Source organism: Gracilinanus agilis, chromosome 6, assembly GCF_016433145.1.
Source record: "Gracilinanus agilis isolate LMUSP501 chromosome 6, AgileGrace, whole genome shotgun sequence".
In the NCBI taxonomy this organism is placed as follows: domain Eukaryota; kingdom Metazoa; phylum Chordata; class Mammalia; order Didelphimorphia; family Didelphidae; genus Gracilinanus; species Gracilinanus agilis.
This window is the reverse complement of record NC_058135.1, coordinates 42,127,711-42,150,919: the sequence shown is the minus strand read 5'-3', so window position 1 is coordinate 42,150,919 and position 23,209 is coordinate 42,127,711. Positions and strand designations below refer to the sequence as shown.

General features: G+C 35.3%; 1 protein-coding gene across 1 annotated transcript in view; it reads right to left on the bottom strand.

The window, feature by feature from the left end:
• PTPN13 (protein tyrosine phosphatase non-receptor type 13) overlaps nt 1–23,209 on the bottom strand; it is a 239,346-nt gene that overhangs the window by 170,634 nt on the left and 45,503 nt on the right. The window contains exons 3-5 of the mRNA XM_044682397.1: nt 16,401–16,579; nt 7,635–7,700; nt 4,411–4,596 (exon numbers count right to left, since the gene is read on the bottom strand). Of these exons, the coding sequence (XP_044538332.1) occupies nt 4,411–4,596; nt 7,635–7,700; nt 16,401–16,579 (431 nt within the window). The remainder of the gene's footprint in view (nt 1–4,410; nt 4,597–7,634; nt 7,701–16,400; nt 16,580–23,209) is intronic.

The window sequence follows — 23,209 nt, the reverse complement described above, 5'->3', positions numbered from 1 at the left end:
TCAGGTGAGATATTTGTAAATTACTTAGCTTAGTGCCTACCATATAAATGCCTTTTGCTTTCCCTCCTCCTTTATGAGTTCACTTGGATTTCTGACAACACTTTTTAATAACCTTTTTTGGAAAATTAAAATTTCAACATCAGAAATTACTTTTGGAGGGGCAAAACAGTTAGGTGGCTTCGTGGATAGAAAGAAAACCAAGCCTGGAGATGGAAGGTCCTAGGTTCAAATCTGGCCTCAGACACTTCCTAGCTATGTGATTCCAGTGCAAGTCACTCAACTTGCATTACCCGTTCTACTCTTCTGCCAGTAGTATTGATTCCAAAACAGAAGATACACAGTTTAAAAAAAAAAGAAATTACTTTTTCTGACCTTTTGTACTCCAGTCTTTATATTTTCTTGGTCAATACAAAATACAATTTTAAAAAAGTGTTTTTTCTTTATAGAAATGAATAGCAGCTCTTTTATCACTGGTCTTCTCAATGTTTTTCTAATTTCAAGAAGCCTATGCTGTGCTATAAAGTATAATAAACCACTCTAGATGCCAGCTCCCTATAATGGTCTCTGCAGTTTGCTGGGCATTGATGAAGATGTTGTGGAGCTCTTGGTGTTTTTACATTTCAGCTGTATTTTCCCTTTTACTTTAGTGAAATACCAACAGTCACAATAATATTTCTAATATGCATAATGTTTACTCTTTATAAGTTACAAATTCTTGGAGTTATATTCTTTGTTAAAAATTATATTCTTAAAAAATGTAAGAAGAAACAATGAATTCAGGTAAAAAAAATTAGCAATTGTCAAAAAACTAAAGGAAAGGAAACCAGTTTGATTTGTTCAACCTCAGATGTTTTTAGTCATAACAAAAGCCAACAAACATGAACACTGTTAAAAAATGAAGGACATCAACCTAATTTCTAGTCCTAATTGTCACATAATATTGTATCAGGAATGAGGTTTAGTAGGTAACATATTATTTTGAGGTGCTTAATTTTCTCTATTCAAAGACAGAATACCCTGAGAGTAGGGACTTTTTTTGGGGGGAAGGGGGGGCAGGCTTAATTTTTTTTTTCCTTTCATCCCTGAGTACAGGACTTGGCACATTGTAAATATTCACTAATACACTATGATAGATTGTTAGAGAAAGACCCAAGTTATATCTTCCAACTCAGTTGTTTCCACTGGCTACATCCTATCCCTTACATGCCTTACATGCTCTTAAATCTCTCCTAAATGCCACTGCTTATAATGCTTGGCATCATTTAAAACTCAGTTCAAGAGCCACCACTTGGAAAATGACTTATTGGGCAGACCCAAACATTAGTATTTTCCTTTATGTCTATCTTCCATCTCCTCGATCTATCTTGCATGTACCAATTTTCATGTACATTTTGTTTTCCCCAGCAGAATGTTAGTTCCTTGAAGGCAGAGCTTGTTTTTGCTTTTTCTTTGTGTCCTCACTATTTAGTAGTGTCTAGTACTTATTAAGTGCTTAGTCAGGAACTGATGACTTAACTATAATGAAATCTTATCTGTATTCTTAACCTAGCAAATAACTGAAGTTTGTTTATTTATAAAGATCAATTTTACCTCTTCCACATAAAGACAGACTCTTAAGAATATCCAAATTTACATTAGAATTTATCAAGGTTATACATTTCTGAGGAATATACTAATGGATATTATAGTCACCAGCAAAAGGGCTGAACCACAAACTAAATAACAGAAAATGACCTCTAAATACATCTTTGAATAGTACTTGTTTTTAATCTTCTTGTGCTTTCAAGATTAGAATGTACTAGAGTTCATACTAGAAAACAGTAATTAGCCAAATTGGATATCTTTCTTATCACAGTCCTTAAATTACCTGGCCTATCTTTATGACCTCAATTCTGTTCTCTCTTTTCCTAAAATAGGACTTAATTGGAACTGATCCTAAGAGAATATAATTATCTAAATGAACTAAACAGGAACATTAATTGATATTTGTCAATCCATAAAGGTAAGGGGAATAAAATGAATCAACAGGGCTTCCTAATCTGAAGGACAAGACATTAAAGATTCCATTATTTACTAATATGAGCAAGCTACAAATTTCCTTTCTACCAAGGATCTGGAAGCATTTCATAAGTGCCATCTCTATTATTTTCACACCCATTCAGTGATATAGAATTCTTTCTCCTAACTTTAATTAGGGTCAAACTGAAGAACAAACATTTTAAGTAACCTTCTCGTGATACTAATTTAAAATTTTGAACAATCAAAATCATTTAGTAGTTAGAGCCTCCTACAAGATTGCTATCGATATTCTAAAAGGAGGGAATGGTGTTTATTTAGTGAAATTTGCTTCTATAATAGTGTGGAAATTTTGGTAGAAAACTTCTTCTTTCTCTCCCAGTTTTTCCTGTTGTTGAAATCTCTCTGAATAACAGCAATGAATATTTCTAGTACCAAGACATAGAGAAAACATCATTTCTTACAATTGTACTATTAGTTATATACAGGAATGAAATATAAAAAAGAAAAGAAGGCTTCTTTTTTAAAGAGGATGGCTCCATCACAAGGGAGAAAGGATATAATTGAAAATGAAAGTAATATTTTTAAAAATTATTGATATCAGGGGGGCAGCTGGGTGGCTCAGTGGAGTGAGAGTCAGGCCTAGAGACAGGAGGTCCTAGGTTCAAATCTGGCCTCAGACACTTCCCAGCTGTGTGACCCTGGGCAAGTCACTTGACCCCCATTGCCCACCCTTACCACTCTTCCGCCTATGAGACAATACACCGAAGTACAAGGGTTTAAAAAAAAATTATTGATATCTTCTGTTTCATTTTTACTAACAAGTGAAGAAGACTGTGAGTCAGGAGATGGGGCCTCAACAATACCATCTGCCACCCACTAGCCTACTAAATAAAGGAGTGGGATTAGATGATCTCTAAATTCTTTTACAATTCTAACAGTTTGTGATCCTATGATGTTTTCAGAAATTAAATGTTACTTGCATTATTAGATTAAGATAACATTTCTCCTAGATTTTTTTATTATACAGGAGTCAGGAAACTATGGCCTGAGGGTCAAATCTGGCCCCAGTCAAGAATGGCTTTTGCATTTTTTAATATTTTAAATACAAATTTTAAAATGTAAAAACCAGTTGATCCATAGGTCATATAGACAGCAGGTTGAATTTGGCCTTCAGGAGGCTGACTACTGAATTATTTGACAGGATAGTTAAATGCTCTTCCTTTCAGAAGTTATCTATTGGTAAATAGGTATATTTACCAATACAGATATTTCTTATCTATATCTATGTTGTGTGTAGATATGTAGATTGTATATACATATATGTATATGCCCTACCTCTCCATTTTACCCCTCATCCCCACCAGATTAAGTTGTTAAATTTGTTGAGGGCTAGGTCTGTTTTGTTTTATAATCTTTGTGTCTTCAAAACCTAATGTAGTTATTTTTATGTGACCTGGTGAATTGAACATTTAAAAAAACCACTTTAATTGCCAAACTCCAAATTTTAAAATGATAAACAAAACTAATTAAATAATTAATTTGGGGGATTATTTAAGAAAAATCACTAGAATGCTTACTCTTGGGGGGCAGCTGGGTAGCTCAGTGGAGTGAGAGCCAGGCCTAGAGACAGGAGGTCCTAGGTTCAAATCTGGCCTCAGACACTTCCCAGCTGTATGACCCTGGGCAAGTCACTTGACCCCCATTGCCCACCCTTACCACTCTTCCACCAAGGAGCCAATACATAGAAGTTAAGGGTTTAAAAAAAAAAAAAAAAAAAAGAATGCTTATTCTTTTGCTCTAGTGACCAAAGTAGTCAAAGAACCCCAAAACAGAACACAAAAAACAATGGTCCCATGTACCCTAATACATATGAAGCAGCAATTTTTGTAATAGCAAGCCACTTAAAAAAATGATGTAGGAATGGCTAACTAAACTATAGTGTATGAATATAAATGATTACTTTTGAGCCATAAGATATGAAAAATATGAAGAATTCAGACAGGGAAGACCTGCATGAAGCTGACTGTGGAATGAAAATAGAACCAAAATTAAAATAGTCACAATTCCTGCAAAAGTAAAGTAAAATCAGGTTAAATGCCATGGCCAATCTTGGAACAGATAATTAGAAATAAAAAGGACTTCTTTAAGTAGTGGGGAGACACAATCATAGGGATGCCACATTGTGTTTGATATCAAATGAATGGCTGTAGGTTTCGCTCAACAGTTTTTCTTTGTTATGAAGAGTTTGAAGACTAGGAGGGAAAGGTAGAAATACTAGGAAATTACTGTGATTTTTTAAAAATTTTAAAATATTTTTAAAAATAAAAGTAAACATTTATGAAAGCAAAGAATTGAAATGCAACATTTTGTCAGGTTAGAACAGAAGCTTACCCCAGAAAGGCTTCCAAGAACCAACTTTACCAGCTGTTTTACGTATGAGAAAGAAGGTGCACAGTTGCTATTCCTAATGTGGGCACTGCAAGCATCCAGGACAGTCCGTATAGAAACACGAGCATAAATAACATCCTCACACATGCCAAGCAATATGCTGTTTAGATGGTCTCCAAGCTTGATAGGCTGAGTATAAAGGAGAGAAAAGTCATGTTAAATTCACCAATATATTTAGTGTAATACTAATAATTTCCATTATATTGTATGAACTTGAGATATACTTCAATGAAATCATTACATAGGGTAATCTAAAAACAATACCAACCCAAAAAATGCTCTATAATAAATACCAGGGTAATGGGGATGGAAGGAACAGGCTATAGTTTGGCGAAATTTTTCTTTTTAGTCAACAGGTTAGTAGCCTGTATATTTAACATACTTAAAATATTTACCATATTCCCATTTTTTAAGCAACTGAATAACTAATGACTAGGTACATGGTCCTAGACTTTATGTAAAAATTCTTCTAAGTATAGCACTTTAATTATATAATTACATATATACACATATACATATATAAAATTTTATATGCTACTTTTTGCAATGTTACAAGTGACTTCTTAATGGCTGAAACTGATGGTCCTTTTTTACTTTTTGACCCTGTTGATTATCCTCCTGGGTTCTCCTCCTACCCTTTGAACCACACCTCCTCAATCACTTTTGCTGGTTTATTATACAGATTACATCCCATCCTAAGTGTGGGTGTTCCCCAAGGATTTGCCAGAGGTCCTCAATTCTTCTCCTACTATATACAATCTCTTACATTCCTGCATACAGTCCTCCTCCAAGTTCCCCAGGGTTAAGCTTTAAGCAGATGACTCCCAGATGTATATCTAGTCCCAGGACCTCTCCTGGGCTTAAAGGCATATTGCCAGTTACTTACTAAACATTTCAAACTGAATGTCCTGAAGACATTTCAAAATCAACATACTCAAAAGAGAATTATTTTCCCCCCAAAACATACTCCTGTCCCAAACTTCCATATTTTTGAATTACCATTTGTTATTTTTATATATTTAGCATAACATGTAACATAATAATAAAATATATGATTTATTATAAATAAGTAATATATTATGTGTTTAACCAAAAGGAAAAAATTCTTCCACTAGCTATGTCCAAAATTTCATGTCTCCTTTTTAAATTTCTTTGGGAAACACCACCATTCTTCTAGTTTTTCAGGTTCCCAATTTGGTGTTATCCTCATTCTTTAATTTCCCTTATCCACATATCCACTTAAGTTGCAAAATTTTGCCTTTTTGATATCTATGACATTTCTCTTACATCTGACCCCCATCTCTCCACTCACAATTATCACCTTAGTTCAGGTCCTCATCATTTCTTGCCTAGATTATTACAACAGTTTCTCTACCTCTGGTCTCTTCTCATTTCACTCCACTCTCCATAAGACTACCCAAGAGATCTTCCATGAATGTAGGTCTGACCATGGAACTCTTTTATCTAAACAACTCCAAAGGTTTCCTAGTGCCTCTAGAATCAAATTAAAACTCCTTTGGTCAGCCTTTAGAGTTCCTCAAATTTACTCCCAAACAATCTTTCCAATCTTATCTGACATTTATCAGTTCCTAAATTCTATAATCCTGATAACTGTCCTCATACACAAAGCACTATATCTCTTCGTATCTGTGCCTTTAGGCCATTCCCCATACTTAGGATGTACTCCTTCCCCACCTTAGTTTCAAATTCTTTCTCTTCCCTCAAGAAACTGCTAAGGTACAACTGCTCTCCTTCCCAAAAAGACCTCGAATTTAATTACTTTAAATCTTTTTGTATTTTTTTTACATTTATTTTGTATTTCCTTATCCGTCCTTGTTGCATCAGAGAAAAAGACCAGTAGATCTGTTTTTATGCTGTTCCTATATTCATTTTGCTTACTCCTCAATGGCAACTGTAGTTTCCAGTACTTTTCATCTCCAGGCTTAGCTGATGCCTTCATCTGTACAATGATTGTGCTTTTCCCTAAGTGTAGATAGTGTGCTGGGCTTAGAGTCAGAAAGACTACTCTTCTTGGGTTTAAATATGGCCTCAGGCACTTATTAAGTGGGTAACTATGGACAAGCCACTTAACCCTATTTGCCCTAATTTCCTCATCTGTAAATTCAGGTGGAGAAGGAAATGGTAAACTACTCCAGTATGTTTGCCAAAGTCTCAAATGGGGCCACAAAAAGTTGGACACAACTAAATGACTACAATAACAACAAAAATTGGCTTTAGGAAATAACACTTCACAAATACTGGAGGTAATTGGTCAGTATTCAAAAAATGTAACTGTAGCCATTACTCCAATTATGAGATGCTATTCATATTAAAATATAAACACCATAAGTTACTTTTTCCCATCAATTTATACATTTGTATATATACAATATTCTACAATTCTGCATGCAGTATACTTCTGAGAAATATTTTACATGATAATTTAACTTTCTTTTGTCACTTTTAAGAATCAGGTAAAAGACACACACACACACACACACACACACACACATCTCAAACTGAAATGAGAAAGAATATCTTTCAATGATCCTAGGAAATAAAACTTTAAACTTAAAAAAATCTTACATATACCTTACAATAAAAAAAGTTACTGTGCAATTTTGCTTTTATATCTAGGTTCCACATTGCACAATAACAAGAATGAAGAGGCATACTTAACTAAATAAATGATCATAACATTTTAGCATATTTTTCATCTTAATCTAATTACAGTGACTGTCACTCAAAATGTAATCAATCAAGAAGCATTTATTAAAAATCCCCTTAATGCCAGTCATTGTGCTAGGTGCAGGGAAATAAATACAATGAATAATACACTCACTCCTTTCTCAACATTGTAACAAAGACTTATATAATTCCAATCATCAGCCATTACACTGGAATGATAACAAGAAAAAACAACCTTCCAGTTTTTCAGTTCTTATGTAGGAATACTAATGCATATCTCAGAATAAATCAAACTATCACCTTGCCTTTTACTCTACCTGAGGTCCCAAAATGAATGTCTGTATGAACACCTTAAACAGACATTCATAGAGACACTAATCTATATGGTTATGATGTTTCTGAAAACATTTTAAAATGTGGAAGAATTTTTTTTTAAGATATGAAAACTAAAATGATAACAAATGAAATGTCTGACTTACCTGAGTTTGAGGTACTTCATGGTCAGCTCCCCAGTACAATGTCATTCCAAGAGAATAAATATGTATCTGGAAACAAAATGCAAATCCTTAGTCATGGCAAACTTTATTATGGTATAAGAAAAGTTTGAGGTTAACAATATTACAGCATACTAAAATTTAAGTTAATAATACATACTTAAATAAATGTCTATTAAATAGAAAGATAGCTAACATTGACCAAAAAAGGTTATGTTTCTTTTCATTTTTTCCCCAAGAACACTTGAGAAATTTGGGATAATCATTTTCCCTTTTCAATAAGAATATTTAGGATTCATTCAAAACAAATACATTTATTTTAATAATTAAAATAAAACATGGTCAGTGTTACGATGTTGCAAAAAATCCTCTAAGAAATACCAAAACATTTTCCAAAAACATGTTAATGCAGTTCAAAACAGTTATTTGTTTTAAATAAGGAACTTAAAACACCCTAATTTACATGCTAACATCCTAATATTCATTTAACAAATGAAGATTAAGATCTTTATTTTTATGAAGGAATGTCTTCTTGAATCAGGTTACTGGAGATAATTTTTTTTAAATTATTTATTTTAAAGTATTTTTCCATGGTTACACGATTCATGTTTTCTCCCTTCCCTTCTGGAGCTGACAAGTAATTTCACTGTATTTTACATGTATTATCACTCAAAGCCAATTTCCATATTATTCATTTTTATAATAGAGTAATCTTTTAAAATCAAAGCTCCAAATCCTATACCCATATAAACAGGTGATAAATAATGTTTTTTTTCTGTGTTTCTACTCCTAGTTTTCTCTTGATGTGGATAGCAATCTTTCTCACATGTCCCTTAGAATTGTCCTGGATCATTACATTATTATTAGTAGCAAAGCCCATCACATTTGATCATCCCACTGTGTTTCAGTTACTGTGTACAATGTTCTCTTGGTTCTGCTCATTTCACGCCACATCAGTTCATGGAGGTCTTCCCAGTTCATATAGAAATCAAGTAGTTCATCATTCCATATAGCAGAATAGTATTCCTTCACAATCAAATACCACAATTTGTTCAAGAGATTAAAAAAAAGCAATGATGGCCCTTTCATTTTATTTTAATATATACAAATATATGTATGCCTATACATATATTAAAAATCAAATTAAAATTTTTTCTCAATAACACGTAAAAACAGTAAAAAAATTTTAAAAAGGATTGTGAGTTTTTAATACTATCTCTTCCTTCCCTTTTTCTCCCTACAGATGGTAACCAATCTGATAAGGATTTTATATATATATACCTATACAAACATATTAGTAAAAACAGTCCAATAATATGAAAAACAAAAACTAATTATTATAAGAAAATATAATGTGAGATAATACTGTATCTGACAACATATAATACTGTTAGCTTTAGAACTAATGTTACTTTAATTCTGTTAAATTGACAAAGGTTATTCTTTTCTTTCTGTTTTATTCTTCTCTGATTTGAGAAACAGGGCTATGATGTCACATCTTTTTTTCTTTTCTTTTTTTTTAAAAACCTATACCTTCTGTCCTAGTACATCTCTGAGACATAAGGGCAAGAGGTTGGCAAATGAGGTTAAATGACAAAGCTAGAAAATGTCTGAGGTCAGATTTGAAGCCAGGTCCTCCCAACTTCAGGTCTTTCACTATATCCATTGTGCCACCTAGCTCTCCCTATATTCATTCCATAGAATCTGACATCAGATACTTACTAGCTGTGTGACCCTGGGCAAGTCACTTGACCCCATTTGCCTCAGTTTCCTCATCTGTAAAATAAGCTGGAGAAGGAAATGGTAAACCACTCCAGTATCTTTGCCAAGAAAATACCAAAAGAGGTCAAGAAGAGTTGGAATATGCCTGAAAATGACTGAACAAAGTGTTGAGGATATGTATATGAAAAAAAAAAAAAGGCAATTCCTGCCTTCCAGGAGCTTATATCTAATTGGGGAAGACAACACACAAAAGAATACTGAAAGGCACATGGAGGAGAGTGGAGGAAATACCAGTTATTAGAGCTTAATTGAGAAGTCACCTAGGGCACCTAGGTAGGAAATGAAGAGAACAGAGAGCTGGCCAGGCCCGTCCTTAAAATGGAGTTTTGGGGATTTCTCTTCAATAAGCCCCTCAATCAGCAGGGTAACTGGGATACTAAGGGCATTGATGAAATCTATTTTGGAAACAATTTATATAATAGGACTGGCTGCTTTTTTTAAAGTTTTGAGTGAATATATTTGTAAATTCATCTCATCCAGGGGATTTTTTTTCTTTTGAGAGTTCATCTATAACTTTCAATTTCTTTTTCTAAGATTAAATTAAATAAATTTCCAATTAGATGTTTCTGGAACGTGTATTTTATGTTTGCCAATATTCATCCATATTACTTAAGTTACCTGTTTTGCTAGCCTATAAATGGGAAAAATAGTTTCTAACAATTTCCTTAATTTTTTAATGTGAATTTTGGCTTCTTTCTTTTTAAATTAGAAGAGTTAATGGTTATGGGGATACAAATATTAAAAAGTCCCTGCCTTCAATTAACTCTTTAAGTAATTACATGCTAAGCCACAAAAATCTGAACTTAATTTAACAACTCGACTTAATTTTTAAACTTAATTTAAAAATTAAATTTATGTTATGGGCAGAGCACTTTGGTAAACCTTGAGTAACAGAATGTTTACATAATATTTAATCATACAAATCTCTTGGTTTCTCATAATGCACAGTTCCAAATTTTCTTGCAAAAATTTAGCATAGAAAATTTCAAGACATATTTCTATAAGCCACCATATATCTTTTGACATTCAGTAGCTTTCATGGAAATGACCACAAAGTGAAAAGTATTTTGTACCACAGTTTCTTTATAGATGTTGCAATCTAATTAAAAAAGGCTTCCAAGGAAAATTTATCAAGGAAAATAATGGTTTCCATTTGTATAAGAATAAAAGAATAATACACTGGATTCACCTTGTAAATTAACACCTTAATTGTCCATCAAGCTAATTTTGTCTACCCTGAATAAACACTAAATTAAACCTCTCACTTTCTTTCTTTCTTTTTTTAAGCCCTTACCTTATGTTTTAGAATTCAAACTAAGTATTGGTTTCAAGGCAGAAGAGCAATAAGGGCTAGGCAATGGGGGTTAAAGTGACTTGCCCAGGGTACAGTTAAGAAATGTCTAAGACTTGTCTTCTGCCATTTGATCCAGCCATACCACTGCTAGGTTTATATTCCAAAGTATAGGGGAAAAGACTTGTACAAAAATATTTATAGTCATGCTTTTTGTCGTGGCAAAAAACTGGAAAATGGGGGATGCCCTTCAATTGGGGAATGGCTGAACAAATTGTGGTATCTGTTGGTGATGGAATACTACTGTGCTCAAAGGAATAATGAACTGGAGGAATTCCATGTGAACTGGAAAGACCTCCAGGAATTGATGCAGAGCCAGAAGAACATTGTACACAGATACCAATACACTGGTAAAATAGAATGTAACGGACTTCTGTACTGGCAGCAACGCAATGACTTAGGACAATTCTGAGGGACTTATGAGAAAGAATGCTATCCCACAGTCAGAGGAAGAACTGTGGGAGCAGAAACACAGAAGAAAAACAACTGCTTGAACACATGAATCGATGGGGATATGATTGGGGATGTAGATTCTAAACGATCACCCTAGTGCAATTATCAATAAATAGGTCTTGATCAACCCAGTGAAATTGTGCATCGGCTGCAGGGGGTGGGGTGGCTGGAGAGGAAGGAAAGAACATGAATCATGTAACCATGGGAAAACACCCTAAATTAATTAATTAATTAAAATATTTCAATTACAAAAAATGTGTCTGAAGCCAGATTTGAACCTAGAACCTCCTGTCTCTAGTTCTGGCTCTCAATCCACTGAACCACCTAGCTGCCCCTAATGTATAACTTTCTATTGCATAGGCAGTGTAAGAAGGGGGGTGAGAGATAGTTGGGGTGTGGTTTAGTAACCCTCTTGATTTGGTTGAAGTATGAGGGCCAATTCTACTCCACAACCACCCCTCCTTACTAGGGAGGCAAAATGGGGTTCCCCTGGATGGTCACACTGGGGTCAGGCAGTTAGAGGAAAGGGTTCTTTATTGAGGGGAACAAGTGGGACCCCAGTAAGTTGTTCATGCCGGGCTGAATTGACAGAAGCCTCCCTAATCCCCAAAGCTGGATCTGGTTTTAAAATGGAGAACTGCTTTCCTTCCTCCCTCAACCCACAGGCCTGTCTCCCTACCAACTCAATTGCACAGATCTGCCTGGAACAACACTAAGCAGGTTTATTCAGGAACAAATACTGAGGAATAAATGATGAGGGGTTCAAGAGAAAAGGGGTGCAGGAGATTCCTCAATTTCCTGACTATTGTTGTGGCTAACTATTGAGGAAGTATGGCAAGGTAAATGCTCAAGGCAAGTCTGTGGGCCCCCCCAGGGGCCAGCTCCCCCACCGAAGTCCAGGCCCCCGGCCAACTGAAGAAACTTTGTTAATATATCTTCCAAGGTGTTCAGGAATTGATAAAGAATCAGTTAGAAGGGTTGTAATTGCTGAAGGTCTTTGGAAACTCTTCAGATTCGCTTTTGAAAATACTGCAGCCCCAAAATTCAAGCTCCTTCCTTGCTGCCCCTCCAAAGCTAGAGCGAAATCCGCTGGTCTCTCCCACACATCTTTGAACCCAGGCCAACTGACGTTTCTCTCCCCTTCCTCTATGTTCCATTCCTTCAGCTCCATGTAGGCTTGCTCCAAACTCTTACAGTAGAGCAAGCATGTTGCAGAGTCACTGGCTAACTAGAATGCATTGAAAAGCAAGCTAATTCTCTCTCCCATGAACACACTAAATCGTAACTTCTGACTTCCAGTTTTAGAGGCAGCAAGGATATGGTAGAAATAAGTCATTGGCTAATTAGAAATCATTAAAACAAAAAATAGTGATTAAAACAAATGGTTTTTTGTATTCTGCTTCCTCCTTACCCTTGCCCCCTCCCAAATAAAGTAGTTCATAAGGGAGACCTCTGTTTTCAGAAATCTTGTATTAACTGATGGTAGGAGCAAAACCTAAGAAAATAATGTATACAATAACCACAACAGTGTAAAAATGAAATGAAGCAAAACCATATCTGAAAGACGAAAGAACTCTGATAGATGCAATGGCCAAACATGACTCCAGCAGCTTGAGCAGAAAAAAAGGGTAGGAATCTCCACTCCCAAAGTTCCTAAAATATGAAATTCTCAAAGGAAAATGGATTTGTTCATCTGGATTATTAAGCATTCTACTGCAGTGATCTGGGACAATCCTGAATGACAGGGAATACCTCCAAAGAAAGAACTGTTGGAGTCATTTTTTCACATCAGTGTATCTGTGTTTTTTGGGGGGTTTGGTTATATATATCTTTGCTCTTATAACAATGACCTAAATGGAAGTGTGTTTTGCATGACAATAAAAATTAAATGAAACTAAAAAAGAATTCTACTAACTCAACTACACTATCATAAAAAATGACTTTTGAGAACTTTGAAAAAACTCATTGTTTGTATTATACTGTAATATCCTGGAGGACAGGAACTATTATTTCTCCGTTTTTGAGCATAAAGTGTTTGTAAAATTGGAATATTTCTGTACCGTCTTCTACATAAGCCAAGTATCCATTTATTTAAGGGGAAGGTATCCTATCCTGCAACCTAGATTTGTTTTTATTCTCTTTCCTTCTGTGCTAGAGGAGAAGAGTTAGCCAATTGAGCTTTATTTATAAGTAACAAAAGGAACTAATTTTTTAGTACTCTATTTTTAAAAACTTGCTTATCTTTTTAAAAAAGACTCAACTTCTGTCTTAAAATTGACACTAAATATTCGTTCCAAGGCAGAGGAGTAGTAAGAGCTAGGCAATTGGGGGTGGTTATATAACTTGCCTAGGATCACACAGCTAAGATGTGTCTGAGATCAAATTTGAATCCAGGACCTCCCCTCTTCAGGCCTGGCATTCTATCTACTGAGCCACTAAGCTGCCCCCAAATTTCCTTCTCTTATTAGTTAGGTTGACAAAAGGAGGGCTGTGAGAAAAGAGGTATGTTAATGAACTACTGGTGGAGCTGTAAAATAGTTCAATTATTCTGTAAAGCAATGTGAAACTATTTCCATGTTATTAAACTGTGCGAAGTCTCTAACTTAGCAATATCAATACTAGGTTGATACTCCAAAGAGATTAAAGAAAGGGGGAAAGTCCTTATTATATATTCATAGTGGCTTTTTTTTTTTGTGGTGCTAAAATAATTGAAACTGAGATCCTAAATAAGTTATGGTATATAAATGTGCTGGAATATTACTGGGCAGTAAGAAATCACAAAGGATGTAATAATTCAAGAGAAAATCTGGGAAAACCTAAATGAACTGATGCAAAATGAAATAAGCAGGACCAAGAGAACAATTTATACCATAACAACAATACTATCAAGCCAAACTAATCTGAAAAACTTAGTAAAAGGTCCACACAATGATTAACCACAATTGCAGAGGATTTATAATGAAACACGCCAGGTACAGTAATAGAATCAGCAGATAGAAACATATATTCTTTTCTTTCTTGACATGGCTAATACGGGGATTTGCTTTACATGTCTTAACATATTTACAATGTATTTTGTTTCTCTTATCTTCTAAATATGGGGGGAAAGGAAGAAAGAGAATTCAGAACTGAAACTAAATAAAATTGAATTTAAAAACTTTAAATTATCTATCTTAGAATTAACTGAAATTCGGTATTAAATTCTGCCTTTCTGAAAATTCTCCTTGTGAACTTACTAATATCAGTTAACCATAATTTCCTGGCATAGAAACAATGTATTTAAAAATATTTTGAATTCTTTAAAGAAATAAAAATGGATTTTAAAACAAAGCTCTAAGAGACTACTTTGGTCTAGAAGGCCTAGTGTGTAAAATTGGTGGGGAAATCCCCTTTTCTTTCTATTTGACAGCTTTGTCTATACTCATTAATCACTTTACCCTATAATTCAGGTCAAATGATAAGAACTTGCATAACATTTCATAAAACACTTGGTTAAAGGCATGTATAGTCACAACAGGGTATAAAAAAGTGAAACTGCTGATGTAGGACACTATTCCTGTTTAACTGGTTGCCAGGTGTGAGGACAAAGCTGATAGTCGAGTTAAAAAAAAAAAGAAATGTGTAGGAAAATTGGGCTTTTATTACTTGGCAACTCTGAAGATCCCATAACATAAAGAAAACTGTTTGTCTTATCAGCACAGTCTACCACTATCAGTAGACACAAATATTTTTTTGAATGAATGGAGTAATCTTTTAGAAGAAAACATATCACAAGCATGAAAATTTCAAAAGAAGAAAAATATGAAATTGAAATTAGTTGAGTTGTAGCTTTTGCTGATCACAAAACTACTCCTTCGGAGAGAGAAATATATGAATCTTAGGCATTTAGATGCAATCCAAGTGACTTTAAAATTTTAAACTCAGTGATTTGATATAATTAAGGAAAATCTGGGTATGCCATATTTTTCAGTTATACTCATGAAAAAAATACCCATTTAGAATACTTCTGTGCCATGAGAAACAACAATAGGAAGAATTCAGAAAACTGTAAGATTTAATTGACACGGGACCAGACCAAGAATGCAATATTCACAATGACTATAAGAATCGTTTCTTTTTTTTTTTTTTTAAGAAAACCCAATTCTGTGATTATAACAACCAATTTTGTCTCCAAAATGTTTTAAATTCTCATTCCTCGCTTCTTTGCAAAAAAAGAATATCATGGAATATCATTTATACTGTCAGGTTCGATCAGTCCTCTGCTCATTCTTTAAAAATCTTTGTTGCAAGGGATAGTTTACAGTGAGAGTTATACTTCAGAAGTGAAGGTGAGGAGTAGCTGGGTAGCTCAGTGGATTGAGAGCTAGGCCTAGAGACGGGCGTTTCTAGGTTCAAAACTGGCCTCAGACACTTCCTAGCTGTATGACCCTGGGCAAGTCACTTAACCCCCACTGCCTAGTCTTGGAACCAATACCCAGTATTGATTCTAAGAGGGAAGGTAATGGTTAAAAAGTGATAATGAGGGGGCAGCTGGGTAGCTCAGTGGATTGAGAGCCAAGCCTGGAGACAAGAGGTCCTAGGTTCAAATCCAGCCTCAGACACTTCCCAGCTGTGTGACCCTGGGCAAGTCACTTGACCCCCATTGCCCACCCTTACCAATCTTCCACCTATAAGTCAATACACAGAAGTTAAAGGGTTTAAAATAAAAAAATTTAAAAAAAAAAATTTTAAAAAGTGATAATGACATAAAATCAAAAATTATCAACATAATATTTTTTAAATATCTATTGCAAGTTGACTCAAATCAACCACTTGAACTGTTCAGAAACTAAAGTTACTTAGTGGTCCAATACAAAAAACTTTTCAGTCATGGAAACAAAAGCTGAAAAAGAAAAAATTCCTATATGGATTGCAAATATTTCAATACCAAGCTAATGAAGGAAATTGAGTGATGTAAAGGATTTTTATTGTAAAGAAATCTGCTTTATTAGAGCACATTCAAGTGTCTCAAATTCTTTTTGGCTTAGGTCAAATTTTAACTGTTCTCCTCAAGAAATGACAACTTTAAATCTGAGTTTCCACAAGTGCAGTACAGAATGGATTTGGATAGTGGAGGAAAGTGAGAAATTCCTCTTCCCATCTTTAAATTTAAAAATTACAGTTACCTTTTCAACATCTGAGAGAGAGTTGAGTGATTGGTTCTGAAGAATCTCAGGTGCTGTGAAGGCTCGAAGGTCTTGGTGAGAAACATTCTCATCTGTAAATGACACACTGCCAGATGGCAACAGCAATAGAGACCATGGAGAAATGATGAAGCCAAGGGCAGTAGGATCTGTTGTGTTTACTAGTTAGACACAGGGGAAGAGAGGAAAAGGAACAATTAAAATGGAAATCTCAATTAGCAGGGCTTTATTTGTGTTTCTTTGATCATTTTGGATGCAAGATGGTGGCATTATTAAATCGCTCCCTCCAATACACACGATAGAACACAAGATGAAGCACTTCTTCCCTGCTGCCTATATACAAAATAGTAAGGGCAGAATGAATAAATTAACCCTAAGTACTGATCACACCACAAGAAGACTCACACATCTCACCCTAAGATGAAGAAGTGCCACGTATTTTAAATTGTCTTAATTTTTGAAAGCCTCAAAGCTAGGAAACAAAAGACATTTATCTCATAACCCATCATAAACGGCACGATTTTGGGGAGGCTTTTCTTTCTTTCTTTTAAAAAAAACCAAAACAAACAAACAAACAACAACAAAAAAAACCCTTACCTTCTGTCTTAGAATCAATATTAAATAATGGTTCCAAAGCAGAAGGGAGATAATGGCTAGGTAATTGAGTTGACTTGCCCAAGGCCCCATAGCTAGCGTATCTTAGGTTGGATTTGAACCCAGGACCTCTTGTCTCTAGGTCATGCTCTCTATCCATTGAGCCACCTAGTTACCTCATTAGGGAGGTTTTTCTTGTGAGTTGCAGGGATGACAAGTAGGTGATACAGTGAATAGAGTGTCAGACGTGGAATCAGGAAGACTGTAGTGCAAATTCAGCCTCAGATACTTCTTAGCTTTGTGACCATGGGCAAATCATTTAACTTTGGTAGACCCCAGTTTCCTAAAATGGAGATAAAGCAGTTTTTCCCAGAATTACTGTAAAAACTGAATGAGGCAAAATTTTTAAAGCACTCAGCAATGCTGTGCCTGGCACATCATAGGTACTAGATAAATGTTAGCTATTTTAAAATGTCACTGAAAATGGTCATCACAGCAAGGTGTCAGGCTCTAGAGTTGATGGAATTAATTCTTTTATGATTCACTATAATCAAAATTTCTCAGGGTTTAGAATATGTTTTTCTTCCATCAATTACAGACTGAAATTGGAATGGGTTCTTTTAGTATCTGTCAATTCTTTTTCTAGATAAAATGAAAAATTTTAGGTACCTATGGCAACAACTTTCTACTCCCCAAAATGAATTCATTTTTGTCATTTTCATGACTGTAAACAGAGGCCAAATAACTGATATTCCTGAGTAGATTCTTTAAATTATTAAGTTTTCCTTTGAGGAGTGTCTTAGGTCATAAATATAACTTTAATTTTTCACCTTTCCAAAGATTGTTAATAGGTTTCACAGTGATTGCCAACTGATCTAAATAGTGATTTTAAAGGGTTAATGGAAAGTCTGTTACACTCATCTAGTTTAGTTCTGGATAGCGATAAAGGCTAGTGAGGAGGGGTGGAAGTGGGGGGCAAGGCCATGATCACTAATTCATTCTGAATAGGCATCTCTCCTGGTCAGATGCCAGGCGAACATATCATGTAATATCTACTCCATACAGAACAGTTCAATTCTTCTATTAACTAAAGTAAAATGAACACTCTCCTTTTAACCTACATGTAAATCAAGGTATCTGATCTGGAGATTCTGCTTCATAATCAGGAAGACTTAGGTTCAAATCCTGCCACATGCAGTGTGTCCCTAGGCAAGACACTTAAACCCTTTAGTACCCAGATCAACTCTCTTAAGTACTTAAGCAGAGACAGACAGACCTACATTCAGATTTTCCTGCACAGGAGAATCACAGGTCAGACAAACAACAATAAAAAGAAGTCAAAATAATTAAAAATGGTCTCCATCTACATTCACACATTCATACATCACTCCAACCTGGATAACCTTGGTCAAATTATTTAACTTCTTGGTACTTTACTTATTTCATCTGTAAAAATAAGAGGTTGGTCTAGATGTAATCTATCATCTTATTTTTTCTCCCAAAGAGCTGGATTTAGAAACACGGCATTAACATCATCTACACTGTTTTTATTATGAAAAATAATCCCTGATGATGTAAATCTCTTGAAAGATTTGTTGTAGTCAATGTTGATAACAGTGGGAGAGGCAAATTTTTTAAAATGCCAATGAGAATATTGCTTTTATTTAAAGGCATTGGAGAAGAAGGCTTCCTCCTTCAACCTCTGCCTGTAACGTTGTGATCACGGCTCTGTAGATAAGCTCCTCAATCACCAGGAAATACATCATCCTGGAGATTGCTTTCAGCACTGGCGCTCACTCACACTCAATCACTATCCTCAGCTGCTACTGCCCCTCTGAGTGGGAGAGTAGGCAAAAACTCCTCCCAAAGCTTCCCTTTATAGAGGCCTCAGAATTCTATCAGCTTTTTGTTTGCCACTAGCTGCACTGCTAGGTTTCAATTCTACCATCGGCATCACATCACTTCCATGGCAGGGGGAAGTAGGAGGGATGGAAGAGAAGAAAGTAAATGAAGCATTTTTAAAAATGAGCAGAATTAGTTTAGAAAAAAAAATGATGAAAAGCAAATGAGCTTTGAAAATAATGATGATTTTATTATCATTTAAAAAAAGAAAAAAGAAATTAGTACCTAAGAGATTTGTGATTTTATGTGTCATTTTCCAATACAAATGCCTTGGGGTGGGAGGGAACTTATCAACTCTGAATGAAAAATAGAAGTTTTTAAATAATGTAAATTTTAAAATAAAAAAATTCTCTGTTCACATTTTTTGTCCTTAAGCACCTAGAAATATAAAGGGAAAAGATGGCATTACCTTAATGTATTTACTTAACATTCTATTGGGGGAACAACTTATACATTGCAAGTACCTAGAAAGCAAGGTACATGCAAAGTAATTTCAGACAGGTTGAGGGGAATAAATATAAAGTATCAGAAAGGTGTTCTATAGAGGAGGACATTTGAATCAAGTCCAGATGGAATGAGAGGTTCCAAGAGGCAGGGATGAGGAGGGAAAGCATTTCAAACAGGAAGAACTAAGGAATCTTAGAGATCAATCAATCCCTCTTTTTATACATAAGGAAATTTGACCCCAAATGGGTCAAATTCTGTTAGTATGTATACTTGTAAGGAAGTTTGGAGCAAGGGTGAATTGGAGCAGAGATAAAAGAAGAGCCAAGAAAATAATAACATAATGATTAAAATAATTTAAATGATGGGAACATTAAAAATAATCTAAATGCTACATAATTATAACAAGCAATTACAATGTGGCTCTGAAGAAGAGATAAGAAACAAGATTTTATTGTCTAGAATTATGTTCATTTACTGTGGTTTGTTCATTCAGTCAGTCAAAATCCGAGCTCCTTGAGGACAAGGATTGTTTTTGTCTTTCTTTGTAGTTGTATCCCCAGAGTTCAGTATAGCCCAGCACACAGAAAGAACTTAATCAATGTTTGTTGACTGAATGATTAAAACTGTAAAGATTAAAATTAATATATGATAACTAAATATTATATTTTATGAAGCTTATTAATAATAACTAAAGTAAAAAAAGATAGCTAACCCAGCCCCAGCCATGACAGGAGAGAGAGAGAAAGAAAGAGGCTGAAAGACAAAACTTATAAACAATGTGACCACGCAAACATGGGGGAAAGGGAAAAGGATTCTGGTAGATGAAAGGAATTCTGGGGAATGTAGTTCAAAAGGTACAAAATTCTCTAATTATACAAAACCATGATTCCAACTCCAGTTCTTCTGGAGTCAATTAAAACATAATAAAAGTTGTTCTAGATGTGATTTTTCTATGCAGTGAATTGAAATAATCTATATTTTTTTAAACCCTTACCTTCCGTCTTGGAGTCAATACTGTGTATCGGCTCCAAGGCAGAAGAGTGGTAAGGGTAGGCAAAGGGAGTCAAGTGACTTGCCCAGGGTCACACAGCTGGGAAGTGTCTGAGGCCGGATTTGAACTCAGGACCTCCCGTCTCTAGGCCTGACTCTCAATCCACTGAGCTACCCAGCTGCCCCCTAATCTATTTTTTTAAACATTCATTCGGCCATACTTTTTCATTTTAATGGAGTTTAATCCATTCACTCTTTAGATTGTCTTCCATTAAACTACCTTTTTTTACTTTCCTCTTTCAAATGAACTATTGTCAATTTCCTTCCATTAAATTCTGTTCTATTTTTTTTAACTTTCTGCTTTCAAATTATCAATTAGTTGTGGTTTATTATGTTTGTACTAGTCTGATCCCCTTCCTTTCTCTTAACCCTTGCCACAGCTCAAATGCCTTTAGTTTCCTCTTTCAAGCTCAAAAGATTTAGTTAGACTTCTAGTCCTTTCAATTCATCACCCAACCATTCATATACTAACACCTCCTACCCCACTCACCTTCACAGCAGATAGAGCTGCCTGTAAAGGTTTCTTTCTAGGATCTCAGTTCAGAAACTGCTTCCTGAGGTGCCCATTCAAATTCTTAAATTCTATTCCTTCCTTCACTATAAGCACTACCCCCTCAAAGCTTTTCTCCTGCTTTCCTAGAATTAGTTTCAAGTCACTCACCACACCTGACAGTGATTTTCCTGAAATGCTGTTATGACTATATTATGCACTTTCTACCACCTCTCTTATTCAGAAGCTCTCTATTGACTCCAGTGGGATCAAATATCTCTTTTTCACTTGGCCCCTTCCTATCTTTCCAAAGTTTTTTTTTTTTTTTTAAATCCTTATCTTCCATCTTAGAATCAAATCTGTGTAGTGGATCCAAGGCAGAAGAGAGGCAAGGGCTAAGCAATGGGGATTTAATGATTTACCCGGGGTCACATAGCTAGGAAGTGTCTGAGGCCAAATTTGAACCCAGGACCTCCTCTCCATCTCACCACTACAAGCCTTTTCTCAGGTTGTCCCCCCATGCCTGGAACACTACCTCCTAATCTCTACTTCTTAGCTTCCTTAAAGGCGCAGCAAAGTCCCACATTCTGCAAAAATCTATTCTTGGTCCTCTTATGCCATCTCCCTATGTTGAAAATTGTATTGCACCTTGAGGACAGGGGCTATTTTTTGCCTGTCTTTGCACCCTGGATTCTTAGCCCACTGCCAGAATCCAAAGTATGTGCTTAATAAATGTGTGTTGACAACTCTGACTATGGACTTTTGGCAGAGCTCTGAAGCAATATGGAATCATCAGGCAAAAGTTGGTACCATTTGGGTTTGTACTGACATACACCTAAAAGAGGTCAAGGAGAAAGAAGTAAAAGGATCCACGTGTATACAAATTTATAGCCCCTTTTTTTTGTTGTGACACAGAACTATAAAAAAATTGGATGCCTGATAATGGCTGAAGAAATTAATGTATATGCATGTAACAGAGCATTACTGAATCATAAGAAATGACAAGGGGGGTGGATTCAGAGTCACTGGGGAAGCCAACTGATGGCAGTGACATGAAGAAAAGGAGAACAATTTGTATAATGATGACCTCACTGTAAATGAAAACAATTGGATATGCATCAGTGTTCAAAGCATGTATGAGCTTGGAAAAATCACAACCTCCCTGAGCCTCAGTTTCCTCATCTATAAAATGGGGTTAGACTAGATGGCTTCTGCAGTCTTTTCACAGGATGCTACTTGTAAAGCTGGAAGGGATCTCAGTCAATCACTCAGTGCAAGTTCGGTGCTGCCTTTGTTACATCACAACTGCCTCTGTGAGCTGACCTGGAAAATTCCAGCCAAAGTCACCGAGTTGCAATGTGACTAGGGCCTTCCAGGGTCAGAATGATCTCAATAGACACTGTTCCACAGGTCCCAGGGAAACTGCCTGGGTTAAAGGGAACAAAACTATAAATTTATAGTAAACCCAGGGAGAATGAAGGGGGGAAGGGGGAGGAATGATAAGTTTCAATGTATTTCCTTTAATGTCTGACTTCATTGATAAAAAAATTTCCCCTACAGTAATTAAAAGAAATAATTTAAGAAATGTGAGTCTACATGATTTTCTTTCCAATTCTGTGCTTAGTCCTTCTTTCTTCTATCCCTTCCCTGACTCTCCAGGGCCTAGACCCATTGAAAAGTTATGTACTGTCAGAGCCACATTTCATCACCAGTATTTTGACCTTCAGGGAAATTTGATACCTGTTATCCAAAAAAACCTCACAATGGCATCTTATTTTTGCATTTTTTAAAAAGATACTAAACTTGCAGAACTTAAAGATAATTCAAGGTTCCAAGGATACTAAAACTAGAATCTAAAAGATTCTTTGGGAATATCCACTGTGCAAGCATATTTCCAAAAACTAAGTAGGGATCCTAGCTAGCCTGAAGTCTGTCTCTCTGTCTCTGTCTCCTCCCCCCCCAATCACTCTCCTCCCACTCCCACAAATACACACCTGGATTCCTAGCATATCTAAGTGCTTTATAAATTACTTATTGATTGACTGAAAAATCGATCTGTAGACACAACAAAACAACTTATAACTACATATAAGCAATATAAAAAAGATACTGGATATTAAGTATTATAGGAAATTTCTAGCTTAAATGTTCACAAGACAGCTGCAACATGATGTGTTTTTTTTTTTGCTGAGGTCTTTGATTATGTTAAAAATCTTATCCTTATAATGTGAACTATAAGTAAAACATAATTTGGTGTGAGATATAAGCACCACATATTTTTCTTGCTTAATTTTAGCTCCATTTCCAA